The 22,028-nt window shown below is 55.9% G+C and overlaps 1 protein-coding gene across 10 annotated transcripts in view; it reads left to right on the forward strand.

Moving 5' to 3' along the window:
- PTPRE (protein tyrosine phosphatase receptor type E) overlaps positions 1-22,028 on the forward strand; it is a 157,426-nt gene that overhangs the window by 111,338 nt on the left and 24,060 nt on the right. For 8 of the 10 annotated variants that reach the window (XM_055299952.1, XM_055299951.1, XM_055299957.1 and 5 more), the window contains 7 exons: positions 5,709-5,808; positions 6,071-6,144; positions 8,383-8,519; positions 14,292-14,382; positions 18,790-18,866; positions 19,676-19,712; positions 21,430-21,527. In XM_055299952.1, coding sequence (XP_055155927.1) covers positions 5,709-5,808; positions 6,071-6,144; positions 8,383-8,519; positions 14,292-14,382; positions 18,790-18,866; positions 19,676-19,712; positions 21,430-21,527 — 614 coding nt within the window. Of the gene's footprint in view, positions 1-5,708; positions 5,809-5,904; positions 5,996-6,070; positions 6,145-8,382; positions 8,520-14,291; positions 14,383-18,789; positions 18,867-19,675; positions 19,713-21,429; positions 21,528-22,028 lie in introns of those variants that run through there. The other 2 variants (XM_055299959.1, XM_055299960.1) reach the window with 2 other exon arrangements.

Consider the following 22,028-nt stretch of genomic DNA (forward strand, 5'->3'; position numbering starts at 1 on the left):
TGATGGAGGAGGAAGGACACGAGCGCTTGGGTGGGCGGGGAGGCGGGGGGACGGGGGTGGCCAACGCAGAGTGACCGCAGATGGGCGCCAGGTGGATGGGAATGTCCTGAGACGCTGTGGCGGCGGTGGCACAACTGTGCAAATTAGCTAAAAATCATTGAATCATATGCTTCAAACGGGTGAGTTTGTAGTATGTAAATTTTACATCAATGAAATGCAATAAAGGCCGCGCAAACTGAAAGGAAGAGGAGGAGGGAGGGGGAGAAGGAGCAGCGGGAGCGGATGCTCTGGCGTCACGCGGCCCGTGTGTGTGCAGTCCCAGCGCTGCGCTTACTGGCCGCTGAGTGACCTGGAGCACGTTCCTAAAAAAAAATCTCTTTGTGCCTCAGTATCCCCATGTGTGAGACGGAGGTAATGATAGTGCCCACTGCTCGGCAGTGCTGTGAGGATGAAAGAGGCAGCCGAGCTGGGTGCAGGAGCTCGTCCACGTGGGCCGCTGCTGTAGTTGGCAGGAGAAGGCATCAGAGGAGGCCCGGCCCCCAGCCCGTCTCTGACTGCCCAGAAAGTTGGCTCTTCAGGGTCCCTTGATGTCTCCTTCTTGGATGTGAGCCCAACACAGACAGAAACCCGACTGGAGACTTCAGGGTCCCCAAGGACTGGAGGCGGATTCCCTGGGCAACCCCACACCTCCCTGGCAGCCTGGAGGCCTGCCTGTGGCAGCCAGCTCTGTCCATGGCCAGGGCGGCAAGAGCCTATAACCAGCAGGCCTGGTCCCCCCCACCCCCCGCCGAGCGTGCATCGGGGCCTCGTGCCAGTGCCCACATGCCTGCCCCATCCCCTTCCCTCTCCGTCCCTCCGAGACTCCAAGGCATAAAACTCAGGGACTTCTCTGATAGGGTATCCCTTGGCGAATTGGTTCGTGTTCTCCGAAGAAACGGGATCCGTTATGTATTTATATTTTCATTTACATCTATACTCGTATCTATATTTATATTTATGACAAGGAATTGGGTCACACGATTGTGGAGGTTGTCCGGTCCAAAATATGCAGAGCCAGTGTCCCAGTTTGAGTTTGAAGGCTGGCAGGCGGCTACAGAACCCGAAAGAGCGATGTCCCAGTTGGAAGGCAATCAGGCGGGAAGACTTCCCTGTTACTCACAGAAGGCTCAGCCCTTTTGTTCTGTGCAGGCCTTCAACTGATTGGACGAGGCTCACCCACAGTGAGGGGAGGGAGACGAGTGTAATCTTCTTCTCTGAGACCCCCAGTTTGAACGCTCAATCTCACCCAGAAAGCACCCCCTGGAAACCCCCAGAACGATGTCTGACCAAACATCTGGCAGCTCGCGGCCCACACACATACACACACAAATTGAGCATCGCGCTTGCTCATCACAAGGCCTCGGGAGAGCAAAAACTATCAATTTCCCTCTGGAAGAAGCAGCTTGGGCGAGGTGATTGGAGGTGGCACTGTTCCGGCGGGGGTCAGGGGTTCAGCCCCCATCCAGCTCAAGAGCTTTACGTGATCTCCTAACCCCGGACAAAGGTCGTACAAACTCATCTTAAGTGGCATCCGTGGATGCCAGCCGCCAGCAAGGAGAGGCACTGTCCTCGTGCTGAAAGCCAGAGGAGTCCAAAACCTCAAAAAAAAAGGAGACAGAAGCCCCCAGCACCCGGAAACTGCCGTTTGTTGTGTTGCCTCATTTCCAGCAGGCGTCGGGATGCGAGGCCACTGGCGGGACTGCACAGCCTGGGACCCTCCGGACCTGCCCCGAGGACCGTGTGTCCCCGTGCCCGGCGGGGAGGAGCTGGCTGCTCGAGGCCCGGCAGCCGCAGAAGCGCGTAGTAACCGCAACAACGCATGTGCCGGAGAAGCGACGATGGAGCTGCGTGGGCTCTCCTGCAGATGGCACCCAGGGCACCAGCAGGGTGACCCAGCGCCCTCCGGGGCCTCGTTGGTTCACTTGAACATGAGATGATTGGCTCACAAGGTGGCTGTGGGTGTCAGGTGTTCCCTCATGAGGAGGGACTGTCGTGTGACCTCGTGCCCGTCGGAACGGATGTGACGCTCACAGCTCCTTGCAGCTTCTGCTGCGGCCTTCACGGTCTTGGCATCGGTCGCTGGTCACACACCAGGAGGGAAGTCGACCCTGGCTCCACTTCAAGATCTCGATGATACCACGTGGACAGGCTCCGTGGACCTAGAATTCCAGGGGGGATCCTAGGACTCTGCTCCCTGAAAGACGGATCATTCTGGATGACCACGGCACATTGGCACAGTGCACGGGATAGCCAAAAATTACCGTTTTGTTTGTTCTCAGCAAGAGACATTTCTTTACGCAGGAGCTGAAGGTGAATATTCCCAAACAGCGTAGCCAGATGTGACGGTCCATATTACAGGAAGGATTCCTAAAAACGAATAAGCAAAAAGGCAATGCAGGAAAACGTGGAGGATATGACCAAGCCCAGTGCAAATACCGAATTGATGATGTTTTATTAATCATCGGATGATGCTTAACTCTATAGAAATTAGGGAAGCGCAAATTATTTTTTTAAAGATTTTATTTATTCATAGACAGAGAGAGAGAGTGAGAGAGGCAGAGACACAGGCAGAGGGAGAAGCAGGCTCCATGCACCGGGAGCCCGACGTGGGACCCGATCCCGGGTCTCCAGGATCACACCCCGGGCTGCAGGCAGTGCCAAACCGCTGCGCCACTGGGGCTGCCCGGGAAGTGCAAATTAAAGTGGTTTTATTTTCCTTATCCAATTGATGAAAATTAAAAGGGTGGCTAATAGGCAGGAGACATTGTCTCCAAACCCCAGTCTGGGTGAGCGTGGAAGCTGGAAAGTTTGCCAGTGGCCACGTGGCAGTTTCTGTTACCATTTACGGTGTGTGCACACCGATGCACAGGGTCCCGTTCTCGGAGTGCCCTACGGACGCACTTTCAAGGTACACAGAGATCAAAGATACCAGATGTAAAATTGTAGGTAACAGCCCCAAAGTTGGAAACAACCTAAATGTCCATGGAAATTTTGGGTTATTCACAAAGTGGAAGTGCAAGCAGCAGTTCAACGAAACGGAGAGGCTCGTGTGTGCCCGTGCGGGAGCTTTCCAAGACACAGACCGAACGAGAAAGACGAGCCACAGAGCTGCCCTGATGGCCTATGTCACCCGTTTTTTGTTTTTTTCCACGTTTCGCTTGGCCCCCTCGGGCGACATAGCCTGCAGAGGCCTTTCCTGGATCATTTTGTTTTTTATTTTATTTGTTTGAAGATTTTATTTATTAATTCATGAGAGACATAGAGAGAGAGCGAGACAGAGACACACAGGCAGAGGGAGAAGCAGGCTCCATGCGGGAAGCCTGACATGGGACTAGATCCCGGGACTCCAGGATCACGCCCTGGGCAGAAGGCAGGCGCCAGACTGCTGAGCCACCCGGGGATCCCTCATTGTGTTTTTTAAATTTGCACTTAGGTTGAATTACTTATCTGTATTTAAAAATCAGATGATTTTGGGGTGAAAATATGAATTTCTTCTTTTGGCACGCTGGAAGGACTGGACAGTGGGGAGGGGGCCCACCTTCCTCTGGACCCCACTGGGGCCGCCCCCACCTGCAGGCAGGGCACGGATGCCCCAGCTCTCCAGCCCCCGCCAGGCCTGTGGACTCCTGAGTGCTCCTAGCCCATCTCTGCCCTCCAGACAGAGGCAGCGGCTGGCATTGTCCTTGTGATCTGCGCTTTCTGCCCCTGAGTACAGCCCCTTCCCCCACTACACACACACTCTGAGGCCATCGGTCATTCTGCCTTGGTCCTCGAGGAGACACCCACTTCTGTAACTGTAGTCTTTACTGCCGGGAGGCTGGGCCCTGGAGCCTCCTGACAACACCCCCCAGGGAGGGGCTGTCTGGGGTCCGGGTACCCTACAAAGCTCCAGCTCAGGCCCACGGCCCTCCCTCCGCCAGGGCCACCCAGCCCTTGGACCCACAAGGGACCCACAAGCTAGGCAGTCAAGTCACTGCCAAGATAGTCGCTGAGCTGGGGCAGCCTGACCTCTGTGCAAATGCAGAAGTAGGGACACAAGGGCACCCAACTGTGCTCTGTAGTTGCACCTGGCAGGGTGGTGATGGAGCCTAGTCTGGGTGTGGGACACCTGGCCCTCTCTGAGGCTGGGCCCAGCTCTGCCCCTTGGGTGTCAGGCATCTCCCCCATTAGCCTGGGCTTGAGTTTGCTCCAAGACCCTGGTAGTGCAGGGAGGGTACCCCCTGGATGGGCAAGTGTGGAAGCCTCAGGCCAGGGCAGCTCCCCAGGGCAGCTCTGCAGCAGGTAGGGCCAGGGGAGATGGCCTGGGGCACCCGCCCAGAGTGGTTCAGCCGGCTGTCACCCTGGCTTTGTCGTATGGCTCAGCTTGGGAGGTCACTAGCCAGGTGGGAGAGGCATTGGCCTAGCCTGGAATGAGGGTGTCTTGTTGGTTGTCCAGGCTGATGGTGGCCACGGCCACCTTCTCATCACAGACCAGCCATCGCTCCGTGCCCTTCTACATCAAGGGGTCACTCGAGTCAGTAAAATGTTGTCATTTATTAGAACTACGTGCATACACCCACGTACAGGGTGCGGGAGTCGGCATGAGGCCCTGGAGGGGGAGGGTGCTTATAACCCGGGACATGAGATGCAGATAAAGATCTTTAGAATACTCAGGGCGGGGGGCAGTGCCGGGGGCGGGAAGCTGCAGGACTGCTGTGTCCCTGCTGGGCTCAAGTCCCTGCTTGGTGCTCCTGTGAACTCAAAGCTATGGAAGTCCTGTTGTTGCCTTTGAGGGGCTTCCACTGAATCAGACTGAAGACGGTCACCGCCAGAGCCTGTTCACTCCAGGAGAGTAGAGTCTGTGCTTCGGGGCACACAGGGACCCTCTGGGATCCACAGGAGGGGAGCCAAGTGGGCTTCCTGGAGCATGTGGCATTTGCCATGCTCCCTGGGGACAAGGACATTTTGGTGAGGAGAGGGCAGCATGGCAGGCTGGGGAGGCAGGGACCAAGTTAGAACATCGGGGGGGGGGTGCGGCCAGGCCACCAGAGCCCCTCAGCATCTGGGCTTACGGGCCAGGTCTTGGGCAGCCACAGGGCAGCAGCAGCTCTTGGTCCAAGGATGTGGGACCTTCTGAATGAGGAAGGTCAACCTGGACCAGTAGGACTCTGGGCTTGAAGCTCCCAGAAGACCTGATCATGGCACGGCCAAGGACCTCCACCCGGCCCAATGGCCAGGCTGCACCCCCGTGCCCTGAGCTCCTGCCCAAGGTCCCTGATGCTCTCCACGCTGTCCTCACACAGAATAGCCAACCCTCTACCCTCGTCCATCTCCCCAGGATGGGGAGAGGCAGGCGCCCCAGGACCCCGGGGCGACAGGTTATGTGAGGGTGAGGGGCTCCCATTGTGCCTCCACTGTCCCTCCTCAGCTCAGGCTCCCTGCCCTGTGTCAACGCTACTCATCTCTTATGGGGTGAGCACGGTGGACCTGGACGGGGGGCTGGTCTGCAGACTGTAAAGTGAGGCGCCGAGGAAGGCGGTTCCGCTCTAAGGGAGGACGTCCTGATGGGATGGAGGGGCAACTCATTTGCAAACTGTAGAGTGAGTCTGGCACCGGGGATCTTTCCCTGCCTGTCCTCTGAGTCCTTGCCTCGGGTCCCCTGTGGCACTGGGGACCCCTTCTGCCCGCAGGCCCTCCGGACCCCGGCGCGCCCCAGCCCCAGCTGGCCTGGCTGCTGTTGCCTCTGCTGCTCTGCGTCCTCCTTCTGCTTCTCGCCGCCTACTTCTTCAGGTAGGAGTGTCCCCGGGGCGCAGGCGGACGTGCCCCGACCAGCCTCGAAGAGGAAATGAGCTCCTCGAGGCTGCGCTGCGGGTGTGGGCCCAGGCGGAGGGCGGCGGGGCTGGGGACCGGAGGCGCCGGGCACCCGCGAGGAGGGCCCAGCCATGAGCAGCAGGAAGAGCTTCTCCAGGCTCACCTGGTGGGTATCGCCACGCCAGGGCCGCGCTCCCGGGGGTGTCCCTGTGCCCCCCGCTAACCGGTCTGTCCCCCCAAGGTTCAGGAAGCAGAGGAAAGCCGTGGTCAGCGCCAATGACAAGAAGATGCCCAACGGAATCCTGGAAGAGCAAGGTACCCGGGAAGGGGCAGGTGCTGGGGGGCTACTGGGGGCTGGGGGACAGCCTGGAGGTACTGGGGGGCTTCTGGGGACTAAGGGACTGCCTGGGGGTGCTGGGGGGCTGCTGGGGGCTGGGGGGCAGCCTGGAGGTACTGGGGGGCTTCTGGGGACTAAGGGACTGCCTGGGGGTGCTGGGGGGCTGCTGGGGGCTGGGGGGCAGCCTGGGGATGCTGAGGGCCTGCTGGGAGCTGGGGGGCAGCCTGGGGGTGCTGGGGGGCTGCTGGGGCCTGGGGGCAGCCTGGGGGTGCTGGGGGGGCTGCTGAGGTCTGGGGGCAGCCTGGGGGTGCTGAGAGCCTGCTGGGGGCTGGGGGGGGTTCTGGGGGGGCTGTTGGGGGGCTAGGGGACAGCCTAGGGGTGCTGGGGGGCTGCTGGGGGCTGGGGGCTGCTGGGGGCTGGGGCCAGCCTCAGGGTGCTGAGGGCCTGTTGGGGGCTGGGGGGGTGCTGGGGTGCTGAGGGCCTGCTGGGGGCTGGGGGGCTGCTGGGGTGCTGAGGGGCTGCTGGGGTCTGGGGCACAGCCTGGGTGTGCTGGGGGGCTGCTGGGGGCTGGAGGGGCTGGAGGGGGGAGATTGGCCCTTTCTGACCACGTCGGGGGCTCTTGTCTGCCTTTTATTTTAAATTATGTTAAAGTCCTTCTCGTTTGCGACTTTGGTCTTGCTTTGCTGGGGATGATGCTAAGCATTCAGGACGGTAGAGTCTTACGGTTTCGGGACTTTTCTCCACTTCTCTCTGATGTGAAACAGACACTGAGGCCTTCAGTTTGTGGCTTTGTTGGAAACGCTGTTCACATCCTGTCTTTTCTACGGGGTCGTGGCATGTAACAGGTTTCAGGGAGCCCTTCGGAGCCGTTCTGATGACACAGCCTGGGTCCTACTGGCAAGGGCTCCCAGGGCTCCCCTGAAATTCCCGCTGTTGGCGGACCTTGATGCAAAGGGGGAGCTAGGCCGCCAGCGTGTGTGGCGGGGCTGGTCGCAGCCGGCGGAGGGCATTCCCGACCCTTCTTTCCGGCTCCCTGAGTTCGGTCGGGAAAGTGTTCAAGCTACGTACGCGGCGCATTGTTCCTCCCTCACCCTCAACACGTCCAGATGGCTGAGCGGGTTGTGGGGTTGTGCGAGGCAGAGGCTTTCAGAAGTATTGGTTCACACCAGTGACGCTGACTTCCTCTGGTCGCTGGCTACCTAATTGTTCCACGGTTTGAGGGAACAAACCTGCTTTCAGACTTCACACAGATTGCAAAACTAGCAGCAGCGAGGACCAGGACGGGGGGGGGGGGGGGCGGATGCTGCTGGTGGTCCCGGCACCTTATTAGGTGCCAGCGTGGTGTCCGGGTGTCACCCTCCTGCCCCCTCTCTCCCTGCCCTGCACGGAGGGAGGCAGGTGTGGCCGGCCAGACCCAGAGGCCCCGCCAGGCCCCCTCTGGCACATCTTCTTGGGGAGGAATGAGCCCTGGGAGGCGTTCCTGGCTGGGCTTCAGAACAGTGCTGCAGGTGGGGACAGGCCCTTGGCAAACGTGACAGCAGAGTTGTTGTGCTGACCCCGTCGAGAATATCAGCGCATTTCCCAGGAAGACAAGCACATGCCAAGGATTTCTCCTTTTGTCTCTGGCTCAGTTTCTGGAAGGAATTTGTGCCGGGAACCTCCCTGCAGCCAGCCCCTCCCCACGCCTCCCTGCCGGCTCCTCGCAGAACAAGGATGGTGTTTGTCTTATTTCTGCTGGAGCTTATGGGGTTTGAGCGACCGGGGCTGTGTGTCATGAGGATGACGAGGCTGAGGGAGGCTCACGTCCTAGCCGATTCCCGGTCCGTTCCCAGCTTGAGCCGAAACCATTCTTCTGTATTTATTACCAGAGAATCACGCCCCCTGTTTCAAATTTGGAAAATTGAACTGCAGTGTGAAGCTGCCCAAATCCTTTATGGGAAGAGCAGGGGCTGGGGTGGGGGTGCCAAGATGGGACATCTGCGGTTGGTGGAAGCAGGTCACACCGACCAGAGGGACGCCCCTGCCTGTAAAGGGCGAGGCTGTATTATGGGGGACAGACCTCTGTGCTCCGGTGCTCAGGGCGCCCGCTTGGCCCCGGCTGCATGACCCGAGAGGAATGCGCCCCCCTCCAGCCGTGTCCTTCCTCCAGGAGCGCTGTCCATCGTCCGGGAGTATGGCTGAGTGGCCTCCCACCCCTGTCTCTTTTGATCCCACAGAGCAGCAAAGAGTGATGCTTCTCAGCAGGTCCCCCTCCGGGCCCAAGAAGTACTTTCCCATCCCCGTGGCGCACCTGGAGGAAGAGATCCGCGTCCGGTCGGCGGATGACTGCAAGCGCTTTCGGGAGGAGTTCAACGTGAGTGGGGAGGGTCCTCTGTCTCGTGGTGTGCTGGAAAAACTGGGACAGATGTCAGGGGAGATCGTCCCAGAGACTGGGAACTCTTGCACCGGTGGTGACGCTGTTCCAGAAGCGGGTTTCTGGAGACCTGGCTTCTGCGGCAGCGCCCCTACCCCCCCTCATTGTTCCATCATCAGATGAGATGCTTGAGTGTGATGGTCCCGAAGGCTCCTTCCAGCGCAGACACTGTGAGGGCCATGTCCTGAGGGCTAGTGGGATGGAAACACGGCTGTCTCGCTAAGGTGGAAGACCAGGGCCCCAGCAGGTGGCAGGGTGACAGTTCCACGTTCAAAGCCGTGGTGCCCCCGGCCCTCCTCTAGTAGGCTTCCAAGGGCTTGGGCACCTCCCTGGCATGGGAAGGGTCCCCCTTCCGAGCCATCCTCAGAATGTGAATTAAGCAACCATGGGGGCTGCCTGGAGGGGTCGCTAGCTCTTGCCTCCGAGATCCCTATGGTTGGATGTGCACCCCAGCTTCTCCTTGTCTTCATCCTGCTCCTACTTTCTGGGTGAATTGCCGCCTTCTGGGTGAACTTTGCGACAGCGGCCGCTAACTGGGGTGGCTTTACCCGGTCGGGACAGTCCCCATGCTGCAGACTGATTGTCCTGGCCCTCGACAAGAAATACCAACGTGCATCCGTGACCCCTCTTCTTGTGTTGCTCATTTTACATGCAACGTCCTGTGACTCTTGAATATGTCAGAGGGAGAGCGAGACAGAGGGAGAGAGAGATAGAGAGAGAGAGAGAGAGAGAGAGAGAGAGAGAGAGAGAGAGAGCTGCTCAGAGCTTATCCCTGACCACAGCCTGAGTTTTGCCTCATGCAGTTTCCTCATTTCATGCACAGCCATGTGCCAAGTGTGAGCTGGAAAGAGGAGTTGCGAGCTGACCAGGCCCAGCCCAGCCTGCAACTCCCCGGCTGTGGCACGCAGGTCCCCAGAGCCAGCCAGCTGGCCTCCACCACCCTGGGGGGCGGCTCAGGGAGCGGGCCTGTCTCGGGGACCCTCCAGCTCCACATGAGGCTCAGACAGCGGCTTCGTGAACAGCACGTGCTGTCCAGTTTTACGTGCAGGTGGGACCATGGCAGAGGGAGGGCTTTTCACGAGGAAGCGTCGCGGGGGGCCATGGGAGGTGACACTGCACGTTGACTGTACTTGGCTTATTTTTTTTAACGCCAGCCTCCTCGGCCTTTAGCCTGCTTCCTTTTAATTGTTTCCAAATGTGTCCCCCACCACCTTCCTTTCTTTTTATTTTGGAGAAATTAGGTCATATCGAAAGACAGCTCTAAGCAGTATTGTTTTGCAATCTGTCAGCTGCACAAGAGAAGTTAGTTCTCCGTATTCAGAATAACCACCCAAGTTTGCAGCAACGTGATTTTTCCTCCTCCTGTCTTGTCCCATTTCCCCTTCACTGTGTTTCTCCGCGCCGGAGGGGGTGGCTGACCTTGCCAGGCGGAGAGCCGTGAGTCAGAGCCAGCTGGCTTCGCTGCCGGCTCAGGTCCCGGCCGTGAGGGTGACTCCAGCGGAGCAGGGCCAGAAATAGGGTCGCGCAGGTGAGGCAGCGGCCCCGGGCGCACAAAGACCTCAGTTCGTCAGGGTTAATGCTATCTTAATGCAACAAGCAGATCTATCAGAATTAACGCACACAAATCCATGCTGAACGAAATAGCAGAATCGTAAAAAAAGACAAGATCACGCCGACCAATTTCTGCTGTGGTCCCAGGCTCCGACAACATGGCTTGTCACTGCGCGGTCACCCATCCTGTCATTCTTTAAAAGTTTCATGTTTTGGTCATCATCTTTTTTTTTTTTTTTTTTTTTTTTTTTTTTTTTTTTTTTTTGCTCTGCTTAAGACTTTTTTAAAAAAAATTAAGAATGAAACGTTGCATTTGAACCCATCCTGTCATTCTTTAAAAGTTCGTGTTTTGGTCATCGTCGATTTTTTTTTGCTTTGCTTTTGACTTTCCTTAAAAAAAAATTTAAAAATGAAACGTTGCATTTGAACCCATCCTGTCATTCTTTAAAAGTTCCGTGTTTTGGTCATCGTCAATTTTTTTTTTTTGCTTTGCTTTTGACTTTTCTTTAAAAAAAAATTAAAAATAAAACGTTGCATTTGAACCCATCACGTCATTCTTTAAAAGTTCCATGTTTTAGTCATCGTCAATTTTTTTTTGCTTTGCTTGTGACTTTTCTTAAAAAAAAAAATTTAAAAATGAAACGTTGGCGTTTGAACCCATCCCATCATTCTTTAGAAGTTCTGTGTTTTTGTGCTTTGGTCATCATCGATTTTTTTCTTTTCTTTCTTTTTCTTTTTTTGCTTTGCTCTTGACTTTTTTAAAAAAATTTAAAAACGAAATATTGCATTTGAATATTATTCTACCTTGATTTCTGAGGGTTTTGGGCACGACTTTAAATTGGATGCCTGACTCTTCCCGCCCTGCCCGGCCCCTGCTCTTGAGCGCCTCCCCAGTGGCCTGCTGCCGTGCTCTGTGCCATGCAGGGTGGGTAGATATGCAGAGGGGAGGAGGCCGGGTCCTGACGCGGCACCCGGGACAAGCTGCTTGTACTCTCTGGACTCCGGTGTGCTCCTCTCACCGGTGAGAGCTGGACGTGTCCTACGCCAGGTTCGTGTTGTTGTAAGAGCGCTGGAGCCTGCTAGGACCGGCCCACTCCTGGCTCTGCAGATGCAGATGACCCCACTTGGGATGGGCCACTGTACCGCTTCTCCTCACCCACTGTCCTGAGTTCCAGTCCCAGAAACTGTAAAAGGAATAGACGAGTCACAACATAGTCCATCCAGACGGGGTTGGAGATGTGTGTATTGCCCATCCAGGGCTTCCGTGGACTGGAAGGGTTTGGTGCTGGGCTCAGTGGAGTGGTCAAGGTGCGAGTGCTGGATTTGGCCCTCCTGTGTGCTGCCCCGCTTGTCTCTTACCAGCCTGGAGAGCTTGGGCCATTTACTTAACCTCTGCCTGCCTCAATTTACTCACCTATAAAATAAGGACACTACTGCCATAGGATTGTCCCAACGTGTGCAAGAGAGAGATGCGTGCCTGGCTCAGCGTAGTGTCTGCACGAGAGGTGTCTGGGCTGCTGTGCTTTTTAGGACTACTCCTGGGAACATCCAATCCCAGTCTCCACGCTGCAGTGATCGAGCCCTAGCCCAGCAAAGTCTGTTCCAGGCCCCCAGTTAAACCCCAGCGAGTGAGTGCCACACAGGCCAGGAACACCCCACCTCCCCAGACAGACTCTTCCCAGGCTCCAAGCCCGGGCCTGGATCCAGCCCTGTCACTCATGTTGTAGAAAGGCGCAGGGGAGGTGCTGCCGGGAGAGGTCCCGACACAGCATGCAAGCCAGGAACAGCCCACACCTGGCTCCTCTCTGTCCTTCTCATTGTGCTACCCCCTGCCCAGCACTGCAAAGCGGGGAGGAAGCAGTAGGGACATGACGTGTGGCTCCACTCTGTGTGTCCACTGACACGAGAGCTCACCTCAAGCGAGCAAGCACACGGGCAAACCCTCTTCGGCCAACGTATGTGATTGGACGATCACTCACAAGGTGTTTATGACCAATTACGACGTGCATGGCTCTCGCCCGGGACGGCAGGGGTGACCCGGTGACAGCAGAGCCCTCCCCGGGGGCTGTCCCATATCCCCTGTGTCATCTGAGTGGTCATCTGCAGGCACTTTGCCTCTCACACCGAGTGACCCTCTGTGCCACCCGCGGAGCCAGTGTCACCATCCCAGCTCCATATTCTGGGTCTCAAGCTGCTGCCAGGGGAGGGGGTGACAGGGCTAAGTCCATCCTTGCCACCTAGACCCCTCCAGCCTCTCCACCCACCATGCTGTAGCCACCCTGCCCTCTGAGGAAGGGGGAGGCTTCTCTTTTTCTTCTTAATTTTTTATTTGTATAGACTTTTCATTTTTCGAGCAGTTTTAGGCTCACGGAAAAACAGTGCATGGAGTACAGGGTTCCCACGTACCCTACTCCTCCCTGCACACAGGTTCCCCAATTATCCACGTGACTGTCACTAACGTGCATTCCAATTAATAACTAATATTGATCTTTTGTCACCATTTGAAAGCCAGAGCTGGGGTTCCTGTGTCAGACATTGTGTGGGTTTTGGTGAACACCTGACATCGTGCATCCACCGTTACGGTGTTATACCTCATTTTTATTTTCAGGGCTGAGGTCTAAAAAGCTTTTGGGTCTAGAAAATGAGAAGCCTGTAGAATGCGATCTCAGATTCTCTGTCTAGGTCAGAGTGTGTTGGTCTCCAGGTACCCAGCAGGCTGGCCTCCACCCCGGCCCTGGCGAGGCCTCTGCCTTGTGCCAGTTTGGTGGCCCCAAAACAAGAGAAGGATGACACTGGCTGGCGGGGGTTCAGTGTGTGATGGAGAAGTCCTCCGACCTGGGCGAGGGGTCTCCGGGCACCCGTACGTGGCAAGCCCAGCCTTTCTGACTCACGGTGGGAATGAGCCTAGGGCCTCGGCTGCACTGTGAGAACTGCCCCCGTCTCCCAGGGACTTTACACTTGAAGACGTGAGCACCCTACTCGTGGCCTAGTGCCAGCTCCAGGCCACACAGCCGCCCCACCCCGGTGTGTGCCACTTGCAAGCCGCCTGGCTCTGGATGAAGCTATGGCAGCTTTGGGGGGGGGGTCAGTTTGCTCACCTGTAAAATAGGTGATGCTCGTGTCATCTCAGGATGTCTTCCGAGGGCTGGAGCAGGTGTCCCAGCTCGTCCTACGGTGCCTGGCCTGTCAAAGAGGCTTGGTAAATAGTAACGCTTGCTACTCGAATTCCAGGATCCCCGGGCCAGTCAATATCTAGGTTGATGTTGAAGGACATGATTTGGGGGGTCAAAAGGCTCTTTACCACTGTGCACGGCCAGGGGCTCACCTGGGTGCAGGGGCTGTGCCAGCAGCCAGCAAACATGACAGGAGGAGGCTGGAGCTGGCGGGATGGGAGGGGGCCCACATAGTGGGAGAGCTCAAACTCGGGGAGCCTGGGCTCACATCCACGGAGCCACGCACTTGTTACAGGATCCTAGTGGCACCTCAGTGTCCTCAGGTGAGGCGGGGGGACTAGGGCAGAGCTTCTGAAACCACATGTGCACCCAGGATCCCCGGGGGTTCAACATGCTGATCCAGGGTGGGACTGGGAGCCGCACTTTGCACAAGGGCCCAGCTGCACCTCAGCTGCCGGCCCACAAGCTCTCGGCGTCTCCAGCAGGAGGCCCCCACCTGACTTCTTAGCGCATCATTCTGCTCATCCCTTAGCCCCCTGCCAAAGGTCACAGGGTGCCGTTCTAGCCCGTCTGCACAGGTGCCCTTGCTCTGTCCTCTCCTGGTCCAGAGCTGGCCTGTGGTCAGTGTGTAAGTATTTGTGGAGGGCCTACTCCGGGCCAGGACGCGTGGCTCCCCGGGATTTGGTGATGGTGCTTGGGCAGGTCCCCCCGCCCTCATGCGGTGTAGGGTCCAACTGCGAGCTCATCATTATGCCCACAGCTCACCTGGCCTGCCGGCTGGAGCGCCCTGCCTGAAGGGGCCTGTGTCTCTGTCGCATGTCCGCCTGGCACCGGGCACCACCGCCCGTGGGCAGAGAGGGCCGCGGCCTGGGACTGCAGGCGGTTTGTGCAGACGGAGTTTTCTTCCTCCCTGCGCTCAAGGGCAAGCTGATGTCCACACGGTGTTGGGATGCATCACGTCTAGTGCTAACTGTGTATTCTTTTCTAGTCGTTGCCATCCGGACACATACAAGGAACTTTCGAACTGGCCAATAAAGAAGAAAACAGAGAAAAAAACAGATATCCCAACATCCTTCCCAGTAAGATTTTACCTTTTTTGCATGAGTGGGGGCGTTTGGAGTAAACTGGACATTCCCTCGCAGCTCCCGGGGACCGTGCGGTGTGATGGTTCCAGTGCTCGGATATGAGGGCCCTGGGCCGCACTGCTGCATGCCTATTGCATAGGAGTGTGGGTGCCCGTCTCCTACGGGGGCTCAGGCTGCCGCTGTCGTTGGGGGTCTGGCCACTGAGTCTGTGCTTGATGTTGAGACCTGCACTGCCCGGGGATTCGGGAGTGTCACCTACACGGGCTGGATCTGGCCCTGAGCCCCAGTCTCGTGCTGCTGGTGGCCTGGTCATCTCCCTGACTCAGACTCAGTGTCCTTGGCCACCAGCAGTGGGTCCCCCAAACCAAGGACAAAAATGAAAGAGTGAGGAATGGGTAGGGCTTTGACAGCTTTGTGGGAAGGCTCAGAAACCCCACCTGCTAAGGGGGACCAGCGGCTGTGGGCGTGCGCTGCAGGGAGGCCACCAGGCCGGGCAGCTGACAGGTCTGTCCAGGGATGTAGCTGTTTGGGCTGTGCCCTGGGGGCAGCTTTCACAGCCTGCCTCGGTGCCAGGACAACCTTGGAGGTTCCAAGCTGCCCTTATAACCGCTGGCTGAGGAGGGTCTCATACTCTTCATGCAGCTGGACCCCTCCTGGGGAGCAGAAAGGCATCCAGGAAGGTTTTAAACCCTGAACCCCAGGCCTCCCTGCTCCAGAGAACCTTCCTTCTCAGAGAGAGCCTCTGTGGGAGCAAGGAAGCCAGCCCGTCCATGGGCCTCCGTGCATGGGCTCTTGGTTGTGTTTTTAGGATCAGAGTTAAATCCACCTTTTCTGTAGGCTAGAGAAGCTGCAGTCTGCCCAATTTGTGTGGCCTCTGGACTCCCAGCTCTTGATACAAATAATACTTCTGCACTTTACAGAGGATTTACACGTCTTTTGTGCAAAGGCCCCTGGGAGGCTCTGATCCAACTAGAACAAGAGACATTAACCACGTAGTCTCTGGGCCAAACATATTTGTGTAGGCAGCCAGGGGAGCAGCAAGGAGATGGGCCAGGATGCTGTGTAGTTGTGCCACTTGGCGGGTAGGGGGCTCGGACTGAAGTTAGATTCTGGCCACGCAATGGGGAGATTTGGGAGGATGGGGTGTGGGTTATCAGAGAAGGGAAGAGGCAAGCCACTTGGCTTGAGTAGCTCAAGTGAGAGGAGAACCATGGAGGGATGCTTGGGGTCTTTGGAATATCTTGTGTCAAATAAAAATTGGGACGTTCGGAAAATTAGCATTATTAGTATTAGTAGTATTATTATCTATTGTTGGTTTAAAGAATAGCCTCATTAATTAGTGTAATTTATGTATTGACCTGCTGAATGCACATCTGGAGGACCTCCTCGCTCCAAGCACTTTCCCAGGTTCCCGATCCCCATTTGTCTCTTACTAAACCCCTGTGGTTTTTATTTTTTTATTTTTTTAAAGATTATTTGTTTATTTATTTATGAGAGACACAGAGAGAGAGGCAGAGACACAGGCAGAAGGAGAAGCAGGCTCCATGCAGGGAACCTGATGTGGGACTTGATCCCAGGTCTTCGGGATCACGCCCTGGGGCGAAGGCAGATGCTCAACCGCTGAGCCACCCAGGTGTCCCAAACCCCTGTGGTTTTTAAAAGGTGACATTTATTTTTCTTTTAAAGATTTTATTTATTTATTCATGAGAGACACAGAGAGAGGCAGAGACACAGGCAGAGGGAGAAGCAGGCTCCATGCAGGGAGCACGATGTGGGACTCTATCCTGGGACTTCAGGATCATGCCCTGAGCCAAAGGCAGGTGCTCAACCACTGAGCCACCCAGGCATCCCTAAAAGGTGGCATTTACACTGATAATTAAAAGTATTTTTGGTGAGGCCTCAGTGGGAGTGGAAGTAACGGCCAGGTGTGGAAATTACCTGTCCCTTCTCCCCCCTTTGCAAAGCTGACGGCCCGGGGGGGTGCTGCCTCCCCCGAGGGTCACCAACCTCCACGTGTTCTCAAGCTTGTGCTACGGAGGGAAGTGGCCCTTTCCTGCCAGTAAAAACTTGCACCAGGGCCAGTCTGCCCCCATCCCCCGGCACTGGGTGAGAGTCCAGCCGCAGCCCTGCCCTGCCCGGGAGCACAGCGCCAGAGGAAGCGGGGTGCCAGCGCTGCTCAGGGGCCAGGGCACTCTGCCCGGGTGTGTGGACGTGTTTCACATGACGGGACACTGGGCTATGGAACGGCGGCATGAGACCCTTGGGATGTGCCCTGGAGATCACCTGCTGAAAGGCATCTGGCATCGGCAAGACACAGGGCAAAGGAGAGCCATGTCCGATTAAACTGAGGAGTTGGCCAGAGATGCCCCGGGGCCGGGTAGGGGGCCAGGACGGCATTGGACTGGTATCACTGAGGTCATGCCGGGGCTCTCAACTCTCTGCCGCACCCTGCCTGGGGCTGGGAGACTCTGCTCTTGCTTGGGGTGGGGTTAGGGTCTGCAGGGGCTGCGAAGGGCCAACTCCCAACTGCCCCGTACACCGTCCAGGCCGCTCCCCGTCCTCCCCAAGCCGGGATCGGCTGAAACTTTACCAGCTTTATGAGACCCAGTCCTGGATGGGGCTCCAGGGAGCTCCGAGTTCAGAGACCAGGACACCTGCTGTGTGCACGAGGCTGGCCTATGGAAAGCCCCCGGTGGCCAGTCGGGAGGCAGCATCCTTCTCTCTGGAAAAACAGCAACAGCTGATAATTTCAGGAAATAATGTTTTGAAAGCGAAGTGTGACTTTCAGAATAAAAAGACAGGAAGCTCTTAGAAACTGCAAGGTTCTAAATCTAACTAGAAGGCTATTTTTTGCCTTCTGCTTTCTATAGCTGTTCTCGATGCATAAACTGATCCAAATTATTTCCAACTTTGCTTTACGCGTGTGCAGCCAGAGCTATTTTCTGCTTCAGGGCTGTCTCACGGAGAAAGAGGGTCTCATGGAGAAGTCCACCCGGGCTCTGAGTTTGGGGTCCGACACCCTGATTGGGTCGTGACTCTCCCTGGGAGCCTCGCTGGCCTTGTCCTGCCAGAAGCAGGACAGATCTGGCCCAGCGATACAATATCCAGGTGATGGGTGTCTGCAGCCAGCAGTGCCTTGCGGGTAGGCTGGGGACCACAGCGGTGCTCCGGGGTCTGGGCCCCAGATCCATGCCACAAGCACATTCTTCTCAGTTTCAGTCCTGTGGGGATGAGGAGGGGATAAAGCAGGACAGGGACACAGAATTTTTCCATAATTAATGCAGTAATTACGTGTGAAGTGCTCACTCTGCTCCACGCTCTGTGCCCAGCACGGCGTGAATAACCCCAGGAGTAGCTTTGCCTCTTGGCCCAGGCCCTGGGCTGCGTCTGGGCATCCTCAGTGCTCCCACTCCCGGGAGAAGCTGCTGTACAAATAGAGGCACGAGTACAGCAGCATGGAGACCCAGGTCCACGGCCACAGCACTTCTAAAGTCCCATGAAACCATCTAGTTCCCTTTGAAATCAGAAAAAATATATATACACAGTCCAGTCTGGATTACATTAAGCTTTATACTCACCAGTAACACAGTCATAAAATAAAATGTTTAATTTTTATTTTTTTAAATGGAGGAAGTGGCCCACGGAGGCAAGAGTGGCAAGAACCCACCGCAATCACAAAGGGGCTCCGGCTGCAGCCTCCCCAGTGCGTGTGCACGTGCACACCCCACAGACGCACATGCACACCATACACAGAGAAAACACATACACACATCACTCACCTGCACACCCCACACTCACACACTCACACACAGACCTCTCTGTGGTCAGTCCTCCCACTCTGGAGACTAGTCGTACGACAAGGCAGGATCTTCCAGGCAGGTGGCCCACGGCGCCCAGCCCAGGTCTGTGAGGCCTGCACACCCGCCATCCCTGGAGCCGCCCTGAGGGTGAGGATCGGGCTGTGAAGTCGGCTTGTCGGATCCCCAGAAAGCCTGGGAGAGCGGGCTTCAGTCCTTCCACCCAGGGTTGTCCTGACTATGGTTGTTAACACTGGGGCCCAACTGGGGTTTCCGAGAATGTGGTGATCTCACTGTGGGGTCCCAGCCCGTGCTGCTGCCCCCGCTCCTGGGCACTGAAGTTCTTACCTGCGCACCTGGGGAGGGCCTGGCACTGTCATCAGTGCTGAGACGTGATAGTCAACGAAACAGGTGCATTCCCACCCTCATGGCACAAAGGGTCTCATGCGAACGTTTAAAGAAGGGCACCGCCTCTGTCCCTCTGATCACCATAAAAGACCCGGTGGTGTCCTTTGCGGCGTTTAATGCTGTAGATGGAAGAAATGTATGGCAGGTGTGATTGCCTTGTCCTAATAGCATGTTTTGTTGTTTCTTTTTTAAACAGATGATCATTCCAGGGTGATTTTGAGCCAAGTGGACGGGACCCCCTGTTCAGACTACATTAATGCTTCCTACATAGATGTAAGTCTGTTTTTTGTTTTGTTTTGTTTTGTTTTGTTTTTTGCCCCCCGGCCCAGCACGATGCACATGCCTGGATCATTTAGGGGCTCCATGTGAATCGTGATTTTTCTCTGGGGGAGCCAGGAATGTAGATTGTCCCAACCTTCCTGGGTAGTTTGGCCAGAGCCCAGAGAGCATGGAATCACCCAGGCCTTTGAAGTTAGCATCCGTCCGGATATTCAGTTTCAAGAAACAGATAAGCAGGGCCATCTGGGGGGCTCAGTCAGTGAAGCGTCTGCCTTCGGCTCCGGTCATGATCTCAGGTCCTGAGATCGAGCCCCGTGTCAGGCTCCCTGCTCGGCTGGGAGTCTGCTTCTCCCTCTCCCTCTTCTTTCCCCCTGGTCGTTCTCTCTCAAATAAATAAATAAAGTCTTAAAAAAAAAAAGAAACAGATAAGGACAAAGAATGTGTGTCACAGCATTCTTTACATTACTGACAAAGTTGAACGGGAGAGACAAACAAACTTATGATAAAACCATATTTAGTGCATTAAGAATCCACTTTACTGGAACCTTAAAAATCATTTAACGTAAATCATAAAATTATCGTAAAAGCACAATATAGGAGAATTTGTATGTATTAACCAGTTAAAAATATCTCGACGCGTGTCCATTTGTGTGTGTGTGCGTGTCTGGGAAAGCATTGCAGAGGGACGAACCAAAGTCCCACTAATTCTGAAATCACTAGTAAGCTTTTCATGATTACTATGTTGCTTTCCAAGCAGCAAAGAGAATGATGAAAAACTACTAATCTGATTTTATTTCTTCTAGGGTTACAAAGAGAAGAATAAATTCATAGCAGCTCAAGGTAAGCTTTGTATCGTTTCTCTCAGAACAAGGTTTGGGTAAAATGTCGTGGCTGGCACTACCTGATGGCAGGAACACGGGGCTTCCGCTCCCGCCTCTCGTATGTGTGCAGTGTGGCGTCTGCGTTGCCTGGTGCAGTGTGTCCCACCTGTCCTTAAGCTCAGGGCATGAAGGGGGTCACAGATCTCTCAGAGCCTTGCAGCTCAAGGCGCTGCCGCGGAGTGTCTGCGGGTCCTGGGAGCTGGGCAGCAGTGCTTATTGCATCTGCGTCTTAGCGAGCATTCTGAGGTCGTTTTGCACGTCCATTTGTGAAGCATGACGACTTGGAGCCCCCGGGCACCTTGGTCTCCCTCTGTGGTCAGGGCAGACGTCTGAGGAGCCGGGCAGGTGCAGTCATTTCCAAATGCAGGTGTAAGAGGCCTGTCGGATGTGCATCCACCCAGTGTGTACGTGAGATAAACAGACACATGGCTTTTCTCCACACCTGCGTGACAGGCCAGTGGGACCATGTCAGTGACATTAGACAACCTTGAATCTCTCAGCTGGTAGAGCCCTATGTGGCTCCCACGTTGTTGTTTTATTGCGGGGAGGGGGTGCAGTGGGGAGGGGAGAGAGTAGCTTTTCAGCTCAAGGCCGTAACCGTGAGGATGCTTCGGCTCTGGAAGCTCGCCCTCAACCTTGCACACAGTCCACTTTGTACGTGCGAGTGCTCCCAAGCCCGCGTACCATCCACCGCCCCGGGAGCTGGTGCTATGCAGCGAGGGGTGTGGAGCCATCGGCTGGTTTCCTGGACTTCCTCCCTCTTAGGCAAGAGCCTTTCAGACTACAGGTCCCAAAAGCCCGTGTACATCGGAATCACTGGAGAGCTTATTAAAAATGCACATTCCCTAAAACCTAGGTAAACACACGTACACATACACCCAGGAGACGTCGGAAAGCCTGACAGGCATTAGCTGACACAGATCAACACCTCTGTCTCTGTCTCTCTGTCTCTGTCTCTCTCTGTCTCTCTGTCTCTGTCTCTGTCTCTCTCTCTCTCGTAAGCAGGGGAGGCAGCTCAGCTCCAGGGAGAGGGGCCCCTTTATCTTCCTGCTCCACCCTCTGGAGCACGTCACTGCCTTCCTCAGGGTCACAAAATAGCTGCTGCATCTCCAGGCACTGTGTCTGTATCCAGGCAGGATGCAGGGCAAAGGACAAGGAGTTTCTTCTGGGGACACTTTATCTTTTGTTCAGACCGCTCCCCAGGAACGTTAGCCCAGAGCTCCCTGGACGGCCCTGAATCACCGCCAGCTGTGAGGGCAGCTGAGAGCTGAGGGAAGGGGGTTAGGCACGGAGGGTGAGTCAGCCGGCCTGTGGTCTGTGTCTGTCTGCATCTGTCTCTGCGTGGCACTGAGACGCTCGGCGAGGCCCTGGAGTGGACGCACACCACGCTGACGCGCAGGCAGGCATATTCCCAAGCCTCCTCTGCATACTCTCTATTGCTTGTGAATGGGGTCACCCCCTGGGTGCAGCTGAGGAGCTCCCCAAGGACTTCCAGCCCCGGCGGGGGGCAGGGGTGTGGCTGTGGTGGGACAGGGCGAGAAGCCACAGACCTCCGGGTCTGCACAGCAGCCCTTCGCGCCTCAGAGCAGCTGGGCCCCAAGGCCAGGGTGACGGGGCTGCGACCCACGGTGACCCCCCCCTTCCGGTGTGACTTGGGGTTTTTCCTCTGCATGCAGGCCCCAAACAGGAAACGGTTAATGACTTCTGGAGGATGATCTGGGAACAGAAGTCTGCGACCATTGTCATGTTGACCAACGTGAAGGAGAGGAAAGAGGTGAGCCCAGCCTCGTGACTCACTCACCGAGGACTCTCTTTTAGTTTCGGGTACTTTTGCTGGGAGGCATGCTCACCACATCCTTTTCCTATTCCTCTCCCTTCTTATCTCTGCCGAAGGAAAAAAAAAAAACAAACAAAAAAAACAAACCACCAGTGGCTCACAGCATTTTTTATCTTGAAATAAATACGCTGTGTTCCAGGCATCTCACTGCTCTAGATCGTGATGCAGAAATGTCACGGAGTTAGCTCTTTTTTTTCAGCTGGGGGTCCCTGGCCAGCGGGCTGCTCTCGCCCTGGTGGGGGCCACGGAGCTCAGGCCTGAGAGGCTCAGCCTCGAGTTACACATGCATTTCCTGCTTCTTACCCAGACTAGAGAGATGCTCTTGGAAAACGAGGTGCATTGAAGGAATGTGGATTCATCACCCCCGTTTAGCTGTTTCTAACGTGACACGTGATGCACGTGCATTGTAAGAAAGAGCTTGAAACCTCTATAAAGAAG

This window comes from Nyctereutes procyonoides, unplaced genomic scaffold, assembly GCF_905146905.1.
Source record: "Nyctereutes procyonoides isolate TBG_1078 unplaced genomic scaffold, NYPRO_anot_genome, whole genome shotgun sequence".
Lineage (NCBI taxonomy): Eukaryota > Metazoa > Chordata > Mammalia > Carnivora > Canidae > Nyctereutes > Nyctereutes procyonoides.